Here is a 22,088-nt window from a genome sequence, read left to right as displayed (position 1 = left end):
AGGAAGAGCGCAGGTTCCTCTGAAAACACCGTATTTTTACACACAAAGTTTGAGAGCACCTACTTTAGTGTGCCATAGCAGCATGTTGCTTTGGAGCACGGAAAAACGGGGAGAAAAGAAATTAACTTCCGAAGGGATGAATTTATCCAGTCCACAGCTCAAGCCACTTCCTATGCCTGCTTGGTAAACAAACTCCCGATAGCTGTGCAAACATAGCGCCTTTCATAATGCCTATTGTGAACTGATAGAAGAAATTAAGGAAAAAAAAAAAAAGTTCAGCACCGAGGAAAGTTGCCCATATTGTGGCTATTCCTGAGAAGCTGCCTCTTCATTACTGAACAGAAGAAACCAAACCATTTCAGAGAAGTGCAAATGATTTCTAGTCATTGGGGAAATGAAATAAAACTTCTTACTCCCCAAAATAAGCAGCTGTGTTGATGACTTAAAAAGTAATAGAGGCAGAAACAGAAGGTGGAATACTAGATGCATTTACTAGGCAATGCTGTTGCACAGACTAATACTCCCACCTCACACAAATTTGCTAACGCCAAGCTTCAAACCATTTGGAAGCACTGCAAAATGACAACAAACCGCAGCTGTATTAGATAAGCAGTACCTTAAAACTCACCCTGCAAGGTTTTATGAATGCTGGATAGTCTCAGAGGCTAAATGGTTAAGATGTGCAACTTCACCACCTGTCACTGATCATTTAAAGAGTAGCTACCATTATAAATTCATGTGTATGCTGGGTTTGATTTTGCATAAGCGGAGTCAAGTATAAAAACATACCTCAATGGAGAGAAAACATGATTATTTTTATCTGACCTCTGTGGTTATGCTATCTCAGTGCTCCTAAGATCAGTTTTTTGAAATGTCTTCCGAAAACTAATTTGCTTCCTTCTAGACTAGTAACATCAACAGAAAAAACGTTACAAGCTCTTTTTCCCTACATTTCTCTTTGTTTTACGGCCAGCTAAATGTAATTATATTTTGCTCTAAGCAAAGACCTGTGACCTGAAGAATTCAATACAAATAGAAGGCTTTTGACTAAAACCAAGAGGACTAAAGCAAACTAACACTAGTTCACTTTGCCAAACTGAAGCAAAGTAACGACCACACGTAACAAAAAATGACTTGAAATGAAAGTAAGATAGTCCTCGGGCATTCCTTTCTGCACAATGCTGCTCCTGTGCCAGTGTCGTCAACTGCTGATGAGCCGCAGGACAGTCCCAGCGCTGCTCTGTGTTAGTGGTGACAAGAGCGAACAGATTTCCAGTCCTCGTGTGCTCTCGCTGTAGGGACCATGTCCTTGGAACGCAGTGATGACTGAAGGGAGTGCATAAGAAATCCCATTTCCCCCCGAAGCATACTCTGATAAATATGTTACAATCATCCCAAGGAAAGACAGGCCATATAACAGTCGTCTAATCAGTCTGGTAAATGTGGGCATGATAGAGAATAATGATCATGCTATCATTATTGTTAGTTCTGGTTAAGACTCCAGTCTTTAAGCTTAGTTTCTGTTCTTCCCCTAAAACAAAATGGATGGACAATTCTGATGACACCATTTATGGCATAATGCATTTATGCTGATGAGAAGCCAGTAGAAGAATTTAATAGGGGCACTACTTGTGGCTGTTTGCAATCTAATAACCAATTATTTCAAAAAGCTACTTTTCTCCCTAATATCAAATAACTTATTAACAAAGAAAAGTTTTAGACATTAATCTGGTTTCAAATTCAATAGTACATAATGGAACTTTTGACTGTGCATCACCCAAGAGGAACAAGGAAGATTACATGGTGAGCTGAATTCAGATACGTCAATATGTTTGGGAATGTTAAATACTTAATTTGAACAATATATCATCATTAATTGGGTAATCTTTAAAATTACATCTGAAGAAAAAATAGGATTTCTCCACATGGCTGACTGGCCAAGGATTGTCTTTGTGTCTCATATATTGAGGAGCAAAAATTTAAGAAACATTAATTCATAAAATGCTATCAACGTGCATTAAAAACCATCCAGGATTATTGTTTTTGAAAGCTAATTGCACAAATGATACAATGGTTCTCACAAACAACAAAACAAGAAGAATATATTTTAAATGTGGCTTGATTTGAACCAGTGTAACATGTATTAAAATCATGTTAGTAATCTTAAAAGCAAAACTGTAAAAGGGTTGAGCTCTACTGGTAACAATCACATAAGCTGCCTTCAAATTAATCTGTTCAGCAAGCCCCCAAAGATCCTCTAGGAACTGCAGGTGTTGGTCTTCAGTGCTGGTTTTTGTTACACTTATCAGTATCTTGCGTTATATTCTTAAGTTAACTTGATCCAGAACATAAAATAAATGAATAAATATACTCCAGTTTTAACTGTTACCTGTCATTAGACTCTAGCTTAACCTTCCATCATTACAGAAACTACGAATCATCACTGTTTAGAACCAGGTCCAATCAGTGAAGTATGCCACACCCAAATAATTGAACAAGAACGTGGCATTTTCACAATCAAACTTTCAGACTATCCAAAAATGAAATATATTTTTGAAAACCAAAAAAAAATCCCCTTTGTTGGCCACTTCTGTTTTCTTTTTTTCCAAAGCTGTCACTATGCAATTCCTCCTATAGGATTCAACATTCATCATGCTAGAAAGATTCATGGGAAAGAAGGAATGAACATGGGCAACTCTGAAAGATCAGTTTCCACTAATCCTCACGATTCAAGGACTTTCTGAATGGCTAGTTTCCAGAACAGAAATAGGGAGAGAAATGCATATAAAAATTCTAATCAAAGTGATAAGTAAAGTACACATCAAAACAAGAGGCCAGATTAAAAAAAGAGATAGTCCTTAATAAGATCACAACCTCAGTCTGCCGATTTTTCAATTGCTACCAGAAAGACTGGTTTTAAGTAAACTTGCACCGTACTACAAATACTGGTCTCCTAAGTAAATAGTAGCAAAATTCAACATACTTGATAAAACTTTGAGTAAAATAGCATGTGCTTTTTAAGGGGTTCACGACTTCCTCGCTCCTCCAAAGATTTAGCTGCATTTTTTTAATGTGGTGTAGTTGTTTCTAAGACATCACAAAGCACTTTCATCAGCTAGTGAGTACGAACAATACCACTTGGAAAGACGACAGGCAGAATCGTAACTCTGGAAAGGTCAGTCAGTTTTCTACACAAGTTCACAGAACTCATGTTCAAACAAAAACCTCAGTACTTCTCCTAACAGCCACAATATTTGGAGCTGGTAAGTAGGTAGTTTTCTGAACAGCTCAAGTGTGTGTGCACATGGGTGGGTGAGGTAAGGGGAGAAAATCAATGTATTAGCACAACATAAGATAACTGAAAGTTTTTGTACAGTGCAGTGCTCCTCTACCCTGGTGAGACCTCCCCTGGAAGTTCCACATTCGATGTGAGGCTAAGATAAAGCATTTCCTTTCTCATGATTTGTGCTATCTTCCTTCCTTGTGCTCTTCTTACCTTGATCTCTCTAAACAACAGGTACATGGTTTATCTCAAGTCTTTTCTTGCCCTTCCATTTTCATTGCATACTTCTTTTACTTTTGTCTTCACACAAATATCCTGCTTGAAGGATTCTGCCTAAGCTGCCTTGCATACTCTTCTGAGTCCTGTTTCTTAATGACAGATTTTCTTAATGACAGAAAACAGATTTGGATTATTTTCTCTCTCCTCCCTATGTTAGTCATGTCGTCACTGATCTGGAAAAAAAAAAGTGTTTTAGCAGTGAAGTCAAAAGTTACTTTATTTATTAGCAAGCTCACCTCCCATTCACTACAGAAGCCAAGAATTTTAAAAAACGGATGAATCCCCTGAGCAGATAACAAGTAACATTTTGAACAACCTGAAACTTCAGCTCCTTACAATGTTTCAATATTGTACTTTTTTTTCCTCACATGGTTGTAATGGACTCCTATTTTGCCACAGATTCAAATTATTACGCAGCCTGTTCTACTCTAAAGTGGAAGGACAGAAAAAAAGGTAAGTTTTTTTTTCTTTTTTTTTTCTTCTTTTCTTTAAGACAATCGTTTCACTGTACACATAATTTTAATGGATGTTGACTGTTCACTTAAATGCACAGGATATACTAGCCAGCAGCTCATCTCTCATGAAAGAAACTGACGTATTTGGGGCATGAACTCCAGAGATGCCAGAACACAAACTCCCATATAAGGCCTTCAGAGGGAAGTAACTTAGAAGTAAAAGAAGGAATAATTGATAGGGAAGCAGAATATTCCATTTTAAAAAGGACAGTGACTAAAGAATCAGAGACTTATTGTAGACTGAACGTCCGTTTAAGAGAGGTAACAATGTCTTCAATTTGAGCCACATCACGTCATGTATTTTTAATTCAAAAAGCACCATGGACATGATGGATACAAGAATGGAGATGATTTAAAATTATAAACATCTACAGAGTTTATTTTAACCTAAAAAAGTAAGCTAGACTTCAGTAGCACCTTGTCTTTTATACAGCATTCCAAATGCAGTTCACCATTTTGCAAACATTCATTTGCTAGTGATTCTTCAGTGGTACATTGGCTTTGAGTTTCATAGAAACAACACTTAAAATTAGTACAAGATCCTGTAGTGAGCTCCACAGAGGAAATAGTTCAGCCACATCTCCGTTCACTTGGCTTGAGAAACATCTGTTAATATGCATGTTAATCATACTAGGAAAGACGACAAGCAAACCTTCAATCTTCATAATGTAGGGGAATACACGCAAAATAAATTAACAGATGCTTGAAACAATGAGTTTTATGCTAGCCAAATATGACAGCTGATCTGGCTCTTCTGTTCAAATTAACCTGATGCAAAAAAAGACTACAAATTTTTTGTATTAGCAAGCCTCTATGACACTGAACTCCAGAAATTTTATTATCCTTTTGTTCTCCAAGAGGCTTCTGGTTTTAAGAAAAAAAACTTATACAACTCATTCTCATTTTCAGTTGTCTAGTATAGACAAAGAAAGTCACACTAACCCCTGCTAGGAGACTAATGTGAAAGCTTTTTCTCATTCTCTCATGACAGAGAGAAGAAATCTGATCCATAATTCAACTGAATTCTAATCCTGATAGAAGCAAAAAAAAAAAAAGATCAAGAGCTAAGAAACACTTAAAAGAATAAAACATGTAAAGAAAAAAGACCGTGAAAGTCTGTATTTACCTATTCTGAGCTCTGCTTGTCCAAATTGAGTCTTTAATCCTGGAAGTACCCACTTTCGCTCTCACTGGAACAAATCTGAAGTTTAATGTTGAGCTGTTGGTCAGTTGTCATTAGCACCAAGCAAGCCAAAGTCAAGTAAGTATATGGTAACTTAGAGTATTATGTTTTTTTCATCATAAACCTTTTGCATACTTGAGCTTTTCAAAAACCGGCTACAAGCTAAATGACTTTACAAACACTGATGCATAAGGTATTACAAGCTTAAGCTTTTAGCATTTCACCATTTAAAAAGATGCTTGATAAAGGCTTGATAAATGTTTTTTTAAAACAACAGTTTCTGTACTAATTTCCTTCAAAATTCCTAGAAATACTGAGGCAACAGAAGTCTCTACAGAAACAATAGGAGACACTAATCTAGAAAGTTTACGCTAATTTCGTTGCATAAATCAGAGTGTATGATCTTCCAGCTGAATCTAGGTTTCCATTCTGTTCAGAAACAGCATTGGGTGTTTCTTTATGCTTGACCACAAACAATACAAGTTCATGGGCTTATCCTGCAGTCTTATGATTAGCTGAAAGCAACGCCTTCTCTTGTATTTTATATGATTAACACTTGTCTAAAATTTGTTAATACCTGCCATTAATATTAATATGTGCCATTGACAAGCTCGGTATGTCATTAAAATGACAAAGGAGCATGTCCTATGTTAATATTGTGTATTTCAGAAAAATGTTTAGCTGCTCTGATTTCTTACAGAAGATACAACCAGTCCCTGCAAATGTATTTTCTCGTCAAGAAAATCCAAGTAGAATGCTAGCCCTTAGAACTAGCTTGCTCTCAGCTGAATTACCTCCTTTTCTTCCTCCCTGATTACCAGAATTATTGCAAGATTTTCTCCCTTTTGTATCCTGAGACCACTGAAGACCATTGATGAAATTTATCAGTCCAGCAGGACATCAGCATTTGACCATGCAGGTGACCTTAACCTTTCAGAAGCTTTGTAAAACACTTGGAAGAGATTTCGGTTTATGCCTGCCTGTTGCCCAAGCATCAGTCTTTTGACCTTATGAGTATTAACGCACTACAGTTTACCAAGGCAGCGATAACTTCAGGTCAAAAGAATACCTGTAATGAAGAGATTCAGAACTAAAAACCAGAATAGTTTACCACAAATACTTGTTTGTGGATCTTTAATACCATCTCCAGCATTCTTTACTAAATGTTGATTCTGCCTTTGATATAATCTCAATTTCTTCTAAATGCTACTTCTAAGAACACCAGTAAGTACCTACAGACACAAAACCAGAGTGTTTAATGTTTCACAAGGTACATCCCTTTATTATTGTAATCACAAAAACATGATTTTGTACAGGAATGTTTAAGTGAACATTAATCAATGCAATTAAATTTGTTTCATAAAGATCAGGTAAACATACTACATAACATTGTATTGTAAAGAACAAAAATATCAGCTTTCTGGCCTTGCAGTGCACATTGTAGTGCAAGTATTAAGACACAATAGTGTTCAATTCAGCAATGTATTGCAGAACATCATGCCACAGTCCACTTCAAAGAGGGTCAGGACATGCAGCTTGTTAATAAAATGCTGTAGTATATAAAAAAAGCCACATGTTAATTCATAAAATATATAGTGGTTTATTTGGATGATTTAAAGTGATTTCACTGTGGAATTTAGTTTTATCCAGGACAAACATCCAGAGTGTTTTGTCATTTGGAATATTCTTCTTTTAGGCGATGGCTTTGGCTTCAGGTAGGAATGCCTCCCAGTATTTTATTAGCTTGAAGAGAAGGGAAAAATGCTCACTATTAAGTACTAAATGTTGGAAAAGAAAACACATATACCTTCCTCCTCTTGTGGTATACTTGTCTCCACCAGACAAAGAAAGAACATAGGTGCTTCATATTATCCATTCACATTATTACATAAATGCAAGAAAAAATACAAGTAATAAATACACAAATCTGCTCATAGCAACAGAGTTGTTACCACACATCGAACACAATGCTATAGAATACACCTATACAGAATTTGTTTGCAAGCTTAGTTTGCTATTTTTACTTCTAAGGGTACCACTTTTTTTTTTTTTTTTAAATTAAACAAATTTTAAAATTTTAAAATTAAACAAATATAATTTTTAAAAAATTATATTCCTGGAATGAACAAAGGAAAGACTCCAGACACAATTTTGGGAACAAGGTCTACTTCTGAGGCACTGGAAACTGTTTTACTGCTTTACAATATTCAGTAATATTTTATACTTTTTAAAAAGAGCCATAAACATTTAAGTATTCAAGTCTCTTTAGTAAGTCTCAGTACATATTCATTATAATTTACTCCAATCTATAAGTGAAAGTATTACTTCCGTTTCAGAAGGAAAAGACAAGACCCTCCACTCGCCCATATCCGTAAGGGAGCTTCTTCCTTGCTTCGCTGAATTAGAGCTGTGCAAGGGAGCATAGCAATAGCTGGGAAACTGCAATCACTATGTTATTTTCCAATACAGTACTGACTGGAAGTAGTTCTTTATGTTTTAGAAACCGTTATACTTAAAGCCTGTTTTTTTTTTAACTAACCTGATATGGAGCATATTAAATATTAATTTGTACAAAACTTAAAATTTATCTTACCTGCTGTTGTGTTTGCACTAACGACTCTAAGTACTTGATAATAACAGTTTTAAAGTCTTTCACTCGTTCCTTCTGTTAATAAATAAATTATGGCATATTAACCTCTTAACCGATTTTACTTGGAATGTCAATATTATCTAAAGTAAAACTGTCATTTACTTGGACAAAATTATACATGCCTCAAATCTTCCCACTTCCTTGCGAATGGTTTTGGAGATCTGTTCAAAATCTTTTTCCCCTTGCTGAACTTTTGTCTCCCACTGGCAAAGGAAAGACATGCAGAGATAAGACTTTGTGTTGTCCATTCAGTCTATCAGTATCTGAACTTTTTTTAGTATATTAGTGATAGTCACTCAAGAGCTGAAAAGGACCTATTTGTTTCTTTGGCATACTCAAGGGAAAGTCTTACAATAACAATTTCCAAGTAACAATTTGTATAATAGGATGTCATCAGATCAGTTAAAACAATCGTATCTCTAAGGTAATGTTATCTGTAGATGAAATGTAAAAATATCTTAGTATTGCTATTAATGAACACTTAATAACATTTTCTAAAGATTCTTTAGGAAAAAAAAAAGGATCTCTAAAGCTTTACCTGCTATTCTGTTTACAAACCCTGCTATAATAGGAATCTAAACCTGTAAGCTTTTTGTGACTACCTGCCCAATCAAGTGTGGAAGAGTCTCAAAAGTTAGCTCCCTGTACTTTCCTAATCCCAGAAGAGATGACTAGACATCTCTGCCTATGGTCATCTCTATCATATTTCTGTTGCAGATGACAAGCTATTGAGGACATGTTTATTGGCTTTCCAGTCAGAATGCATGTTGCTTAGGCAAGCCAAAGCACATGCTTTCTTGTTCAGTGGGAACTGTTTTCACGGAAAGCAGGAGTAGAAAAGTTATTGCAGGTAAGAAGAGCACAAAAGGAAAATTCAGAGGCAGTGATGTTGCTCGTGGAGTTTTGCCATATCGCGAGTGTGGCACTCATGTAACAATATATGACACTAGGTTATGTTTCTCCTTAATTTATGGGAAAAGACATCCAGCTACACAATAAGAGATCATCATCATCTACATTACCTTATACTGCTTTTACATGCTTCTTATATTGTTAAATTTAAGCTAAGCTGTGTAGATATACTGTGAAAAAACTATCAGCCTCACACTTCAGATGCATGCAGGCTAACATGTTTAAAATGCAACTGTATCTGTTCATCTCAACATATTAACTGAGTCATGGGACCCAATATATCCAGTAACACTTATCTTCCTTAGAAAAAGCCAGCAGGGAAGCAACATACTTCAATATAGCATAATTCTGCTAGCAATCCAGTGGTGCTATTTATTCACAAAAGCATTTTGTGGTGCAGTGTCAAGTTACTACTGTGATACGAGGTGATACATCATTTATGTTCCAATAAATACCTACATATTTATATTTTTAGTTTATATTTATTCAGAGCCCCCTTATTGCTTTTTCAGATATACATTACGAAGCTATGCAGTAAGTCATAATAGGATGTCCTTCACAGAAGAACAGCCTGAAGAGTTATCTAATAACTGAAACAATACAAAATTCAGCCAAGGAAAAGGTAGATTAAGACTGCCTGTGCCTTCCTACCACAGCAACTATAGGTGCCTGAGACTTCAGTGAAAGCCTCTACAGGCCTAATGGATCCAACATCCCAGTTTCATCATGCCCAAATGCCAGGTCCTATATGCCATAATAGTGGATAATAGTGTGCCATCTTACAGTTTCTGACAAGGAGAAATTCCTCCTTATTCAATAAGGTATTTCTAGGACTGTTCTTTGGCCTTTTATCTGCAATAAGCAACTGAGTAATGGATGAAGCTCAAGCTGTGCAGGCTTCCACTTTGCAACTTCTCTGCCTGAGGGACTATTGTTACAGAATTCAGCAACTCTGAACATATTTCAATGGCAGCAATAACTTTTGATCAGCACATTAAATTATGGGTTTACTAACAACCTTCTCTCAACACTGTATGCGAAATATATTGAAGGGCAGAAAGAACAAAGCAGCATGGGGTTAGTGACCAATGAGGAAGCCAAACAAAGTAACTGCGTAAGAGAGCTTGAAATCTGCAATGATGTTCTCCCATTATTTAATGGGAGAATATTGGTGCATAATTAGAATGCATTAATGTTAAATAATTAAGTTGTCCTACCTCTTCAATTTCCTTAGTGAAGCATGATAGAAAAAGTGTATAAATTATGACACTTCAACATGTTAGATTTATTTTTACTGAAATTATACCATATATACATACATATATATATGGGTAGATATGCTGCATAATTAAGCAAAACATGGGAACAGTTCTCCATTAGTCGTCTTAGCTGGATTTTGGCTTTAGAAGCCAAGAGACGCTCCTCTGCCTACCCAAGTGATCTGTTAACAGTTAAAAGCATTATTTAACTTGTCCATGTTCCCCTCCTCCCATCTCCCAGACTCTGTAGAGACAGTATTAACTGCCTTACAGGTCTTACAGTGAATAACAATTAGGCACATTTAATATTTTAAATAAATTCCTTTTAACAATTTCAGTAAATATGGAAAACAGCAAATGAGTAAGTGATTTGTAAAAAAAAAATGGTATAAAGTAGTGCATTAATGCAGAATGAATGAGTTAATGCAGAAAGTCTGACCTCCAAAATAATGACTGATAACCTTACCTCTTTTATCTCATCTTTAGCTTGCTGCAATTTATCAGGTTTGTTGGCAAGCTGAAGCTTTGCTTCAGCTTCACGTTTTTTTTGTAAAGTGACCTGAGCATCTTGCCACTTCTGCCAGCATTTCATCCGATGATCAAACACACCCTGTAAGGATAGACAAATTTATTAAACAACTGGAATTGTTAGAGCTATCTAAATTCCTAGTAGGAAAAGGTAATTCTGGATAAAACTGGAAAAAGTATACTCAAAGAAACCTCACTGTGTCTACCACATCTTCTCGCATTTCATTTGACAGCATGCTTGCATGGCTCAATACCTTCCACAAATAACAGGGTAGTCAAGAATCCTTTTCAGAGGAGACACCTTACTGCCCCAAACCATTTTATGTTCCTCATTCTATCAAAACACTACCAAAACAACCACTACAAAGTGCTCTATTATGCAAATAGTTCTCTAAACACAGATTCTAGCAAATTTTCGTGCATATGGATTACATGCATATTCAGCAATACATTTTTGTTAGCAATGAAGTAAGGTAGCAGAATTAAAGTGTACATATTTAAAAAAAAAAAAGAAAAAAAGAAACATATATACTCCCAACAACTTGGCAAGTTCAAAGACATTTCTGTATACATAAAATTCATAGATACTACTTCCCATGTCAAAACCTAATTGTGCTGTGCAGCATGACTTACGCCAAAATTGAGTATTTTCTTTAATGAGATGTAGATTCACAAATTGCATTTGTTTCTTATTTACAGAAACTATTGACTACCTACCAAATATGGCCAAATTATGTTCTCAAAAATTTATGAGCATACTGTAAAAATAAGTAACCTGAAAGAAATAAGTACAGTATGCTTGGACACAGTAGTGTATGGTGTCCCCAAATACTGTGCACAGTTAGTACTGCTCAAAGTAGATGATGGATCTTTTTGTCTGGATCTTATTAATCCATTCCCATTTTTGATCACAACTATTTTTATCATTGGAATGCATTCATTTCACTCAGCTAGAACTTCAGGCAAAAATCTTAGTCTTAACTGTGTTACGATGCGTGCAAATGCATTTACCCTAAATCATCAAGTTTAGGAATGTGACTTTAAACACAAAACCCAGTATTTTTCCTAGTAGTACTCACTTTTACTGCAGCAATGAGACGAATGTAATCACCAAGCAGTTCTGAGAACACATAGAAATCAGCAAAAGCTTGTTCTTGATGCAATTGATCTATCTTCTCCTCAACCTCTGCAAGCTGAGACAAAGCTCTCGACAGAGCAGTGTGGTCCTCAGAGTTTCCTAACATGGCAGCACTTTTAGCAAAGGCAGCTGTGTTGGCTGAAAGCTCTGAAATACAGGAGTAATATTCAGTACAATGTAGTTAATTTGTTATATTACTCTGCAGAATATATCAGTGGAGCAGAGACCTCTGTCCTGTTTCAACCCTAACTTCACCAACTGAAAAATATAAGCTGTATTTCCTAAAGCTCATGATAAAATACACAAGATCACAATGAAACCACATTTAGGGGAAAAACTCCTGCACAAAACAACTCTCCATCAGTAAATGTTTTGCTGAGCCTATTAATGTCATGCCTACTCTGTCTAGCAGAAGACATAGAAAAAACTGTCACTTCAGTATTATCCAACTGCCTAGTTCAGAGAAAATGCAAGCCCACAAAACAAAAGCCAAGTCACCTAGAGAGCAAATTCAAAACAATTTTAACAGGTCTATAGCACAGTTGTTCCGTGCAGTTCAAAGTGGGGAAAAACCCAACTATTTCACAAAACCACAACCCCCACGAGTGGAATTTATTCTGTTGGACTGTGTTACTGACTAAAGTACCTTTAACTGTGCATACTGTAATGTATTGCCACATTCTGACATGCCTTAAAAGGGAAAAAAAAAACACCACACATACCAGCATGGCTGGCATCTATGAAGGTAAAGTTTTGAGCTTATTTATTAAAAAATACTAGGGCAACTGTCTCGTCAAATCCCATGTAAGTCATCCTGTACAAAGTTAAGTCTTATGAAGGACCTTTGAACAAATGTTTAATCCAAATTACTTCAGGATTAAAAGTAGAGGTTTGTTTGCAACTGTGCTGCTTCTGCGGAATCATCAAAACACCAGAAACGTTTGTAGAAGCAAAATGTCTTTGGATATTTAAAACCCTTACAATTTAAACACAACTCTCTAAAAAAAATAAACACTTCTTCAAATCTATGAGCAGGTGTCAAATCAACAGTAAACAACACTTAGATTTTCCATTACTTCTTAAAATACTCTATAGTCTTGAGGACATCTGGCCAAAGATTTTTTACTACAGGGAGTAATTCCGATAGAGTTATGAGAAAGCAGCTTATGAAATTTTCACGTACTGTTGAAAGTGTAGAGCTGAAAGATGATCCCATAGTTTAATATAATACAGTCATATCAGAAGGCACATTTATGGTGTTCCTTGAACTACAAATGGAAGTTTTGGTGTTTTGTTTTTTTTAAAATCATCTGATGGAAAGCAATCATTGATAAAACAGCAGCACAGGTGATTAAAATATAAACTTACAGGCTTTGCGTCTCTCTAAAATAAGTAAACCAAAAGCTGATATTCTGAGACTACTTATCTTTCCAGAAAAGTTTACCTTAACAGTAGCTTGATGATGTACCATTATGTGGACCAAATTAAGAATAGTAAATTCCTGTTTAAGAGCTTAAACTCAGTTAACAGGGCAATACTGAACCAAAAGTTGTTTAAATGGATTTATGCAGCCGCTTTTTGTTCATAAGGAAATTACTCTTGCCATGAAACCTAGAGATACATTTATGGATGCCTACTGTAGTAAAATCACTTGCTAGGTATGGTATTGAATCTCTGCAAGAAAAAAAATGATGCTAATTCAATATAATAACTTTAGGAATGACAGCTATTCTGGTTAAAATTAAGATTAAGAACAGGTATACAAAAATGCTATAGCAGTTTAAACTAAAAAAGTACAATCAGAAGATTTTTGCATTAAAATATACTGTATACTCTATCAATTAGTTAAGAGCTCTGACATACTAAGCTCGTTTCATCACCATTTCCTAAAGTTCTAAGCACTTCAGTTCATGCAGCATAAAAGTAGAGTTACCTTTTCTGTGGCAGACTAATGCTTCAACACTAGCATGAAGTTTCTTAAGTTGCTGATCCAGATTCTCAAATTGCTGCTGTTTTTCTTCAAACCACTGACAAAAGATGAGAGTCAAGCATTACAAATTAGATTACCAACAACATTTCTGGTTTTAAAGAAGCAAATTATCCACGTACTGCCAGGGTGGTCAACTGATACAGTTAAGAATTCAAGCCAATAAACCAATTAATAACCCATTTTCTACTTCTACAGCTTTAAAATGCAATTGTTGAGGCTCATTAATTCGTCTCATTATTCAAGCCGAAAAATCAGCTCTTACTGCATCCGATTCATTCATCTTGATTGTCATTTTGTTGACAGCGTCGGCAGCCTTGTTCACCATCCTCAATATTCCTGCTCCACTCAGAGCCTGGGTGTTAACCGCTCTCGGCAGCTGAAATTGAATGACAAATAAGGGCAAACAGACTGGTTAAAAGGATGGAGGTTTAACTGGGCACAAGGGGGAAAGAAAAGAATATAGTGTTTTCTTTACTCCTATATGTTTCAATATAGTGGAATCTAATTTCTCAGATTTACTACTTTTACATTCTCAAGAGGAAAACTTAAATATATAGACTATTTACTTTTCTTCTACATCTTTACATTTAAATGGAATAAACAACCCACTTCTCTGAAGTTATTATGAACTAGCCAAAGGTCCTAACTAGCCACCTATACACGACAGAGAACGAACTGCCACTACAGGAACAGAAGAGCTCAGATTTACAACAAATTAGACAGAAGAAATTCTGTAAAACATCTAATTGTAATGCAAGATTTGCACTGTGTGCTGATTATAAAAGGTTGATGTCTTCTTGCCTTTCAATATAGGCCAGATTTCAAAACCTACTTCATATGTACCAGGAGAACTGTGTTTTTGCTTAGGTACTTAGAAATCTTCAGGGGTAAGTTAACAAGCTTTAAATTTAATTGATATTATTATTCAGGCTAGTCTGAATATGCCATACAAGGTGGCCCCGATGTCAGACCATTTACCCTTCATGTGATATTTTGTCTGTCAGCAGCATTGACAAATCCACAGTAAGTTATCTATCAATGATGCTTTTGTCAGTAGTGAGATCTGTGACTTATTAGTATAACTAAGATATTGACATTGGCCAGTTCAGTGTTACAGTGAATCCACTATGCACATTTATAAAGAGATATTATGTATCTTTAACAATATATTTAATATCATGAAAGGTGCCAGATTGATAGCACAGGTGACTGCAGTCCTCTATTCACAAAACATCTAGCTTGGCCAGCAGCATTGCTAGCATTTTCATTTTATCCTACTAATACACCTCAAGTTGGACTCCTAGAGGCAAGAGAGCTGCTTTCAAGCCAGTTTAATTCTTGATCTTACTTAACAATCAGTAACATAAATTATGGATTTTTCACTATGCACAACAAGCTTCACTCAGAACTGGACAAATCAGCTTGCTTGAGAAGTCACTGAACAGCAAATAGCTTTTGGTCACTACCACTCTTAAGTTTTATCAGAGGTAGAGGCACACCGTTACCTAAGTAGTCTCTGCCATTCTGTCCCATGAAGGGTACAATCCAATTTGATTTCCTATGAATTTAGGGGATAAGGACTCAATACAATGAGAATATATTGCTTTGTAGGTTATCATATCTAGAAACAAATAGGAGAACTTAAAAGAACTTAAATACCTCAGAACTTTCCAAGAACTGTCTTAAATCTGGATCTTGTAACAAGGTTGGGTGTTTTACTGTTCGTTGTAGATACCTATGATTTTAAAAATTAAAATATTAGATAACAAAACAAATTTAATCTGCCTGAGAGCATTGGAAAGTGTCCTTCATCTAAAGAACGGGTACACTGCAGTACACCACCTCCCTCATTATCTAACGGAGCTTGAACACTCTTAAAACATCACCTCTCTAAAGGGTCAGATGATAGTTCAGTCTCCATGGCCCTTCAATCCGTTGCCTTTCTGCTGACTCTTCAAACGATGTTTATGCACTCTGTCACCTTCCTCCAACAAACACTTACGCTAAGTCCTACACAGACTTACAAGCTAGGACCGCTAAGCTGTTGAAACATGCACTGAAGCCTTACTCCAGTAAGGCTGCCACAAACCTGGAACTTCTGACTGAAAGTAATGCAGCCCCATGCACTCCATACCACAACATAACACACGAAAGATGTGGGCAATGGTTTCTAACATAGTTTGTTTACACCAGAAACTCCTTAAGGTTGGGACCTGCCATAACTGTATGTGGCACAGTGATAAAATATTATACTTCATATTTTCAATAGCTGAGTGAAGTCCTCCTCATCTAGTAACAGCCAATTTATGCCAGAAAAAAATAGATGAGCTTGTTTAAACGTTCTTGTACAGTGCACTGGACAGGCTTTTTGTTACAGTTAATTCTGGCTGACTTATTTTAGAATTAAAGGAAATCTTGGAGAATTGAACAGATTACATTCTAGGTGCGAACTATTTATTTGCTGGCTAGACTAAAGTCTTCAACCCATATGAGTTCTAAAGGATTCATCCACTCAAAAAAAAAAAAATCAAGGCAACTCGTTCCCTTTGCAATTTTTTGCATTTCTGCTTAGATCTAAAAACTGTTGATTGAACAAATATGAGTCGAAGAGAGAAATTTCAACAGTAGTCTTCCCCTAAAAACTTCTGCAAGTTTGTCTTCCGCTAAAGACTACTGCAAGTTTGTCATAACTGATTTTTTTTCTGTATTAATGGAAAGTGTCTGATGTTTACATAAATGCTTTATAGAAATCTAGTACCTCAAAAGATCACAGGAATATAGGAAAGTATGTGTTGTGGCCAATTGAGATGCAGTGACAGAATACTATCAACAGCACACTACTTTTTGCAAAGCTTTAGTTTTGCTCAAGCCTCAGCTGCGAAGTACCAGGACAGCCCTGCTACATTCACAAATTGCCTAGAAACTCTTCTAGAAAGCCACGTGGGCTGGGACTTTTAACTGAAAGTCTGAGTATACTGATATTGTAAATGTAATGTATTTTTTCCATCCTCCATTAGGCATGGCCATCAGATCCTTATTTTTCTTCCTAAAGAAGCTAAGGGTTGCAGTGAAACTATATTATACACCAGATTGCTCAACTTTTCCTTGCTTGTTCTACACCTCGTAGCAAGTACAAGTTAAAGTTAATGTGGCAAGCAACCAAAGCGATTTTTCTTTAGAAATCTGCTGCTAGAGAATAACTTTTACTCTGAGGGAGACTCACGACTTTTTAACTAGAGACAACTGGCAATGTGCTTGAGGACACCTAGCAGGCAGACTTGTAGTATGTAAGTTCACTATTCTAGGGCATAAATTTTAATGACCTCAACTAACAAGGTACATTGCTTTCCTGCCCACTTTCCCCATAGTTCTTGGTTCAAAAAAGAGCAAATTGAAGCAATGTCTTTGGTCTGACTTTCTGGGGAACCTTAACACTTATTCCTCAGGTTTAGGCAAGAGCAACAGAACCACTGCTTCTAAATATCATTTGAACACCTTGGTAAGTAGGTAACTTTTTGATTCTGAAAGGAAAAGGCAGCTAAAGCTGGCATGATGAAAAATTTGCTCCTTGCCAGATAAAATATTCAGTCTTTCTGAAAAAAACAAATGAAGTGTGAAGCCTTCCCAACATTGTCCAAAGTCCTGAGAAGTCCATTCCCCAATACCTGAGGAGTGCTCAACATCCACTACAAGTGGTACACTAGTGTAACTCCTTTAACAAATAAATGAAAAAGCAGCACACACACAAGCTTGTGAATTAAACTTTTTTAATCCTACTTCTGTGGTTCAAGTAAGCAACCAAGAGGGAAACTAGTCATCTCTATTACAGAGACCTAAAGTTGTGCAGAAGTACCTCTTCAGTTATCTAAGTCCAATTACTCTAATCCCAGATGTTATTCCAAGTCTTCATATCTCACAGTACCACTCCTTTAGCAAGACACTGGTTGTATAACCAGAACGTGTTTCACACAGTTCCGCTGTAAGTGACAGAACAACTTCAGTAACTTCTGGGTGCAATTTTAAGTGGCAAATGTTAAGCTATATGCCAATTTTCAGTAACAGATAACTAAGACAGAACAACCTATCAGTATTTTGAGGTTCAGCATTATTCCAGATTTTCTTCTGTTACTTAGGAAATGGAAAGATAGTAGCAACGGGATTCTGAAGAGATTTTTTTAAGATGGGCTCTGGAACTCCTTAAGTTCAAGAGCTTCATACATTATCTGTTTGATAGGTCTTTCAACATAAAATCTAAAACCTTTGACTTTTGTTAATTTTCTAGTTTAACTGAAACTGCTATATGGTGTATTTTTCTCATATGATGCAATTGCATCACAGCAATGGGCATATTATAAAATCATACCAAAATACAGGCTGTATGCTTGTATAAGTTCTACTAGTTACTTTCTAAAGGCTTTACTAACCATGTCAACAGAGGAAAATGATGCAGTATATCAAGGACAGTGCCCGTCCACAGTGAAGATACTTGAACTAGTTATATACCAGTGCTGGGTGACAGAGATCAAATATCTCTTATGCCAAAATACAGCTAGTCACATCAATGTACTGTAAGTCATCAAGCGGCCATTTTACTTTCAAATGACTGAAGGTCTCTTTCACCCATCCCCCTACCCAACAGTTGACTTTCTATGGAACAGATATACTGCTGAAGTGCCTAATCCTTTAAACTCAAAATGCCTAAGTAAGCTGATAAAGAAAGTTTTACTTACTGGATCTCTGCAATCTCAATTTTAAGCATCAACCAGTTTGAAAAGAGTTAGCTATAATCCTCTTCATGAATAAGGCTATATTTCCCATTATTAATGGGAATTATTCCATTCTACACAAAAATTTGGCAGCTGCATACAGCCTCCAGAATCTAAGTACGGATGGGCCAGACCCCAATTACAGAGCCCATGTAGTATATTACAAGTCATTCTGAGGCTAAATAAGTTTTAGTTAGATACATACATTACCTTTCTAGAGCTGCTCTTCTTTTCTCTACAAATTCAGTGGATGAAGAATCTTCCTTGCCTACTTTAACCTTGGTCATGCCTTTGAAGAAAATGGAATCATACTGATTTTATTTTATCAAAAATAAATCATTAACATAACCAATGTGATTAGAAGATAAAGCTCACCCAAGTTTACATATTGAAGTCAAATTACAATGAAAAACACTACACAGGAACAGAAAAAATATCAACACTGCATCCTGCATGTGGAAGCAGCTCTGTGAAATATGCAATTTCCTGTAATAGATTAATTGTGACTAAAAGTTATACAAAACTACTTTAATTTGCATTTATGAAGACAATCTAAATGAAGATCAGAGTCTTACTGGTCACTCATGTTCAGAAGAAGAAAACAGTTAGCCAAATAAAGCAGAATAGGAAAAAAAATCTCGGGTTATAAGCCTATTTAATCGGTAAGCTTATTACCAATATTTTCATTCCACTATTCTTTTAAGTTCTAAAACTAAGACTTTGTTAGTCAACTAAGGCAAACTAACCAGCTCTGAAAATTCTGAAGCACATGAACAACTACAAACTGAATGGAGAATAAATTTAGTAGAATAAAATGTATGCAGCTTTACATTGCTTCCTCTGCCCAAGAAAGAGTAGCCATAAAACTATGATAGGGGAGCCAGAGTTATTAATGCATCGTGGTATGGGTAACACACAACAGAACACACAACAGAACTCTAAAATTGTCAGACTGAGGTCAATATTTTTCATGCTAAAGACCCAAACTCAGAGAGTTTAGGAACCTGAATACTATCAAAAACACCACGAAACACTGAACATTCACAATTATTCTTATTTCCTAAAACACAGGAGAGGTATGTTATGATACAGTCCAAACATCTTATTTCTATCTGTAATGTATTCCTGCTCTGTTAGTTCTGTGCTTCTCTAGTTCTACGTCTGAGATTCTGAATATGTGCACTGTGAGGTTAACAGTTGCCAAAGTTGTTCCTCACCCAATCTCCTTTCTGGCTTTAGAAGTTTCACACAGTAACCCATGGAGGGGACAAACAGCATCCTTACAGGAACAAGGAGGGACTCTTAACCTCTCAGTGAAGCCTTAGTTTTTCCCTTCTCTGTAACATGATGAAAATAAGTCCGATTGGCATTTTTTTGAAAGGTATACTACACAGTGTAGCGTAACTGTAAATCCACAAATTTATCTGTAAAATCGAATATGTCTTTAAGGACAAGGATTAAAGTATTCAAACAAAGGTGAGGTAATTCAACTGCCTCATCTTTTTGCATTAGAGTATTACTATTCATTAATACTTCACTGGAAATATTTCACTGCAGAAAGCATGAAATGCTGCAGGTTAATACAAAAGATCCTTCACATTTGATAGCAACAGAAGTTCATAGGGAAAAAACTGAATATGTAGTCAAATGATCAATATGAGGAGTTCCTAACTTGTGATATTGACAGTTATTTCTAGATATCATGTCAGGTGTCTTCCTCTGTTAATATAAGTCTATTGAAATGCAAGGATAAAGGCTATTTCTGTAGCCCATGCACTCTACTCCGTCACAGGAAAGGATCTATGACTTAATAGATTATTTTCTTGAAAACAGAAAACGTGATTTTCTAACACACATATGTAAGTCGTGAAGCAGTTTGGATGAACGTCCAACTCTAGCTCACCACTGACTCAGTTTTATCCTGTTGTTCCACAGTCAGTAATTGACCACTTGAATTTGTGGCTAAGGTCTGAAATGCCATCCCTCCCACCCATCACCAAAATACAGCTGGAGCTTACAACTCCAGGCATTATCAACAGTGTAACAGAATGAAAAGACTAAGGACTTTTGCATAATGCACACCACATAACATTGAACATATGACATTTCGTATTAAGACTTTAAAAATAAACACGTGTGATGTAAACACAATATGTCATCTTACTTTCAGCTGTTTTGCCAGCTCTCTGCTTTAAGATGCCTCATTTTAAATCAGCCTAGAATCCCTTCTTTTCTCCAGAATTAGAAATGTATGGACTACATATTTTTGGACAGAACTAAATACCACCTCTGCACTGAAGTTCCAAGTTTAAAGCAGGAGTTTCATGCTCTTTGGAAAATGTCCTACAGAGTCTGTGAGTTTTCCCAACTTATTTGTAGCTTAACAAAGTCTCTGTACAAGGATCTGAAGTGACAGCCAGTGCTTGCTTACACTGCAGTAAGTTCCACCATTTTACACACTTCCAGGTGTATCAATATTTACTGCTGGTTTTGCTCAAGTGCTACCTCAAATCCAGTCCAAGCTTTGTCTTACAGATGAATTTGACTGTGATGCAAGTACTACATTTCCATGTAACTGCACACTGTCATAAATGCCTTAAATGTTGTATCATCCAAAGGACGTGATTGGAAGCCTCACTCCATCTCTGTAAGCTCTGTTAACATTTGTAATTAAACTTATTTTTATAACATGAAAAATTGGTTATTACAGGATCATACATTACTTTCAAGAACTACAAGAAATTCAGATCAAATTTTCAACCTTATAGAGTGAAAAATGCTTCTATGCTTTTCCATAGAATTAAAAGCATAATTTTCCCAAGCTTTCTGCTGCCTACATCTTCTCAGTCTGCCTATTCCTACTTCTATGAAAAACTGCTGCTCTGATTAGCTTTACAGACTAAACTACTGAAAAAGAAGTCCTGACATTCCCTACATACCAAACAGCATTCTAGAGCCCAATCACTTATTTGTATGGGTAAGCCAAAAGACTTCAACAGATTTTACTGTTTTAAATGTTTAGTTATTTTGAAAGAACCTCTACTACTTAGAGCTCATGCATCAGGCATGCTTCTTAGTTCATGGAGAAAGGATCTGATCCTTCAAGGCACTCATGAAGACTAGCTTCACTCAAAAGTGTTTTCTGAATTACAGCTTTGGAGAATTAACTAGAGGTTTTAGTGTTCACCATGACCAAAAGAAACAGACTGAAGTATTAGAGAGGTGGAGTACCTATGAAGCTCTGTATCTTGCAGGCAACTGATAACAGCATAAGTTACCATCTTTGTTTTGATAGACTAATCTGCTCTTGAAGGGCAACAGTGAAGAAAGAAAGATAGATAAGAAACAGAAGGCCACGTATTAAGACAAATGTCCTTCTTATTATCAACGCTGGTCTGAGTTAGGAAGAGGCCAGTACATATCTTTCCAATTTAATCTGAACTTCTTCAAAATACAGAACAGGAAGAATATTTAATAGTTTGGACCACTCAATAAGCAGTAAGAAATATTTGTGCAGAAAAGTATTTATTTTACAAGCCCAACAGATATTAAAATACTTAATTTTTATTACAGTACTTAAATGAC

The 22,088-nt window shown here is 36.0% G+C and overlaps 1 protein-coding gene across 3 annotated transcripts in view; it reads right to left on the bottom strand.

The window, feature by feature from the left end:
* Positions 1-6,514: 6,514 nt before the first annotated feature.
* SNX2 (sorting nexin 2) overlaps positions 6,515-22,088 on the bottom strand; it is a 36,192-nt gene continuing 20,618 nt past the window's right edge. For 2 of the 3 annotated variants that reach the window (XM_075138454.1, XM_075138456.1), the window contains 9 exons: positions 18,714-18,792; positions 15,397-15,472; positions 14,000-14,113; positions 13,681-13,774; positions 11,689-11,894; positions 10,548-10,691; positions 8,033-8,113; positions 7,854-7,925; positions 6,515-7,003 (listed from right to left, as the gene is read on the bottom strand). In XM_075138454.1, coding sequence (XP_074994555.1) covers positions 6,953-7,003; positions 7,854-7,925; positions 8,033-8,113; positions 10,548-10,691; positions 11,689-11,894; positions 13,681-13,774; positions 14,000-14,113; positions 15,397-15,472; positions 18,714-18,792 — 917 coding nt within the window. In that variant the 3' untranslated portion in view covers positions 6,515-6,952. The remainder of the gene's footprint in view (positions 7,004-7,853; positions 7,926-8,032; positions 8,114-10,547; positions 10,692-11,688; positions 11,895-13,680; positions 13,775-13,999; positions 14,114-15,396; positions 15,473-18,713; positions 18,793-22,088) is intronic. The other variant, XM_075138455.1, reaches the window with a different exon arrangement.

The sequence above is a fragment of the Calonectris borealis genome, chromosome Z, assembly GCF_964195595.1.
Source record: "Calonectris borealis chromosome Z, bCalBor7.hap1.2, whole genome shotgun sequence".
Taxonomy (NCBI): Eukaryota; Metazoa; Chordata; class Aves; order Procellariiformes; family Procellariidae; genus Calonectris; species Calonectris borealis.
Note: the sequence above shows the minus strand (reverse complement) of the source record. Positions and strands in the feature narration are given on the sequence as shown.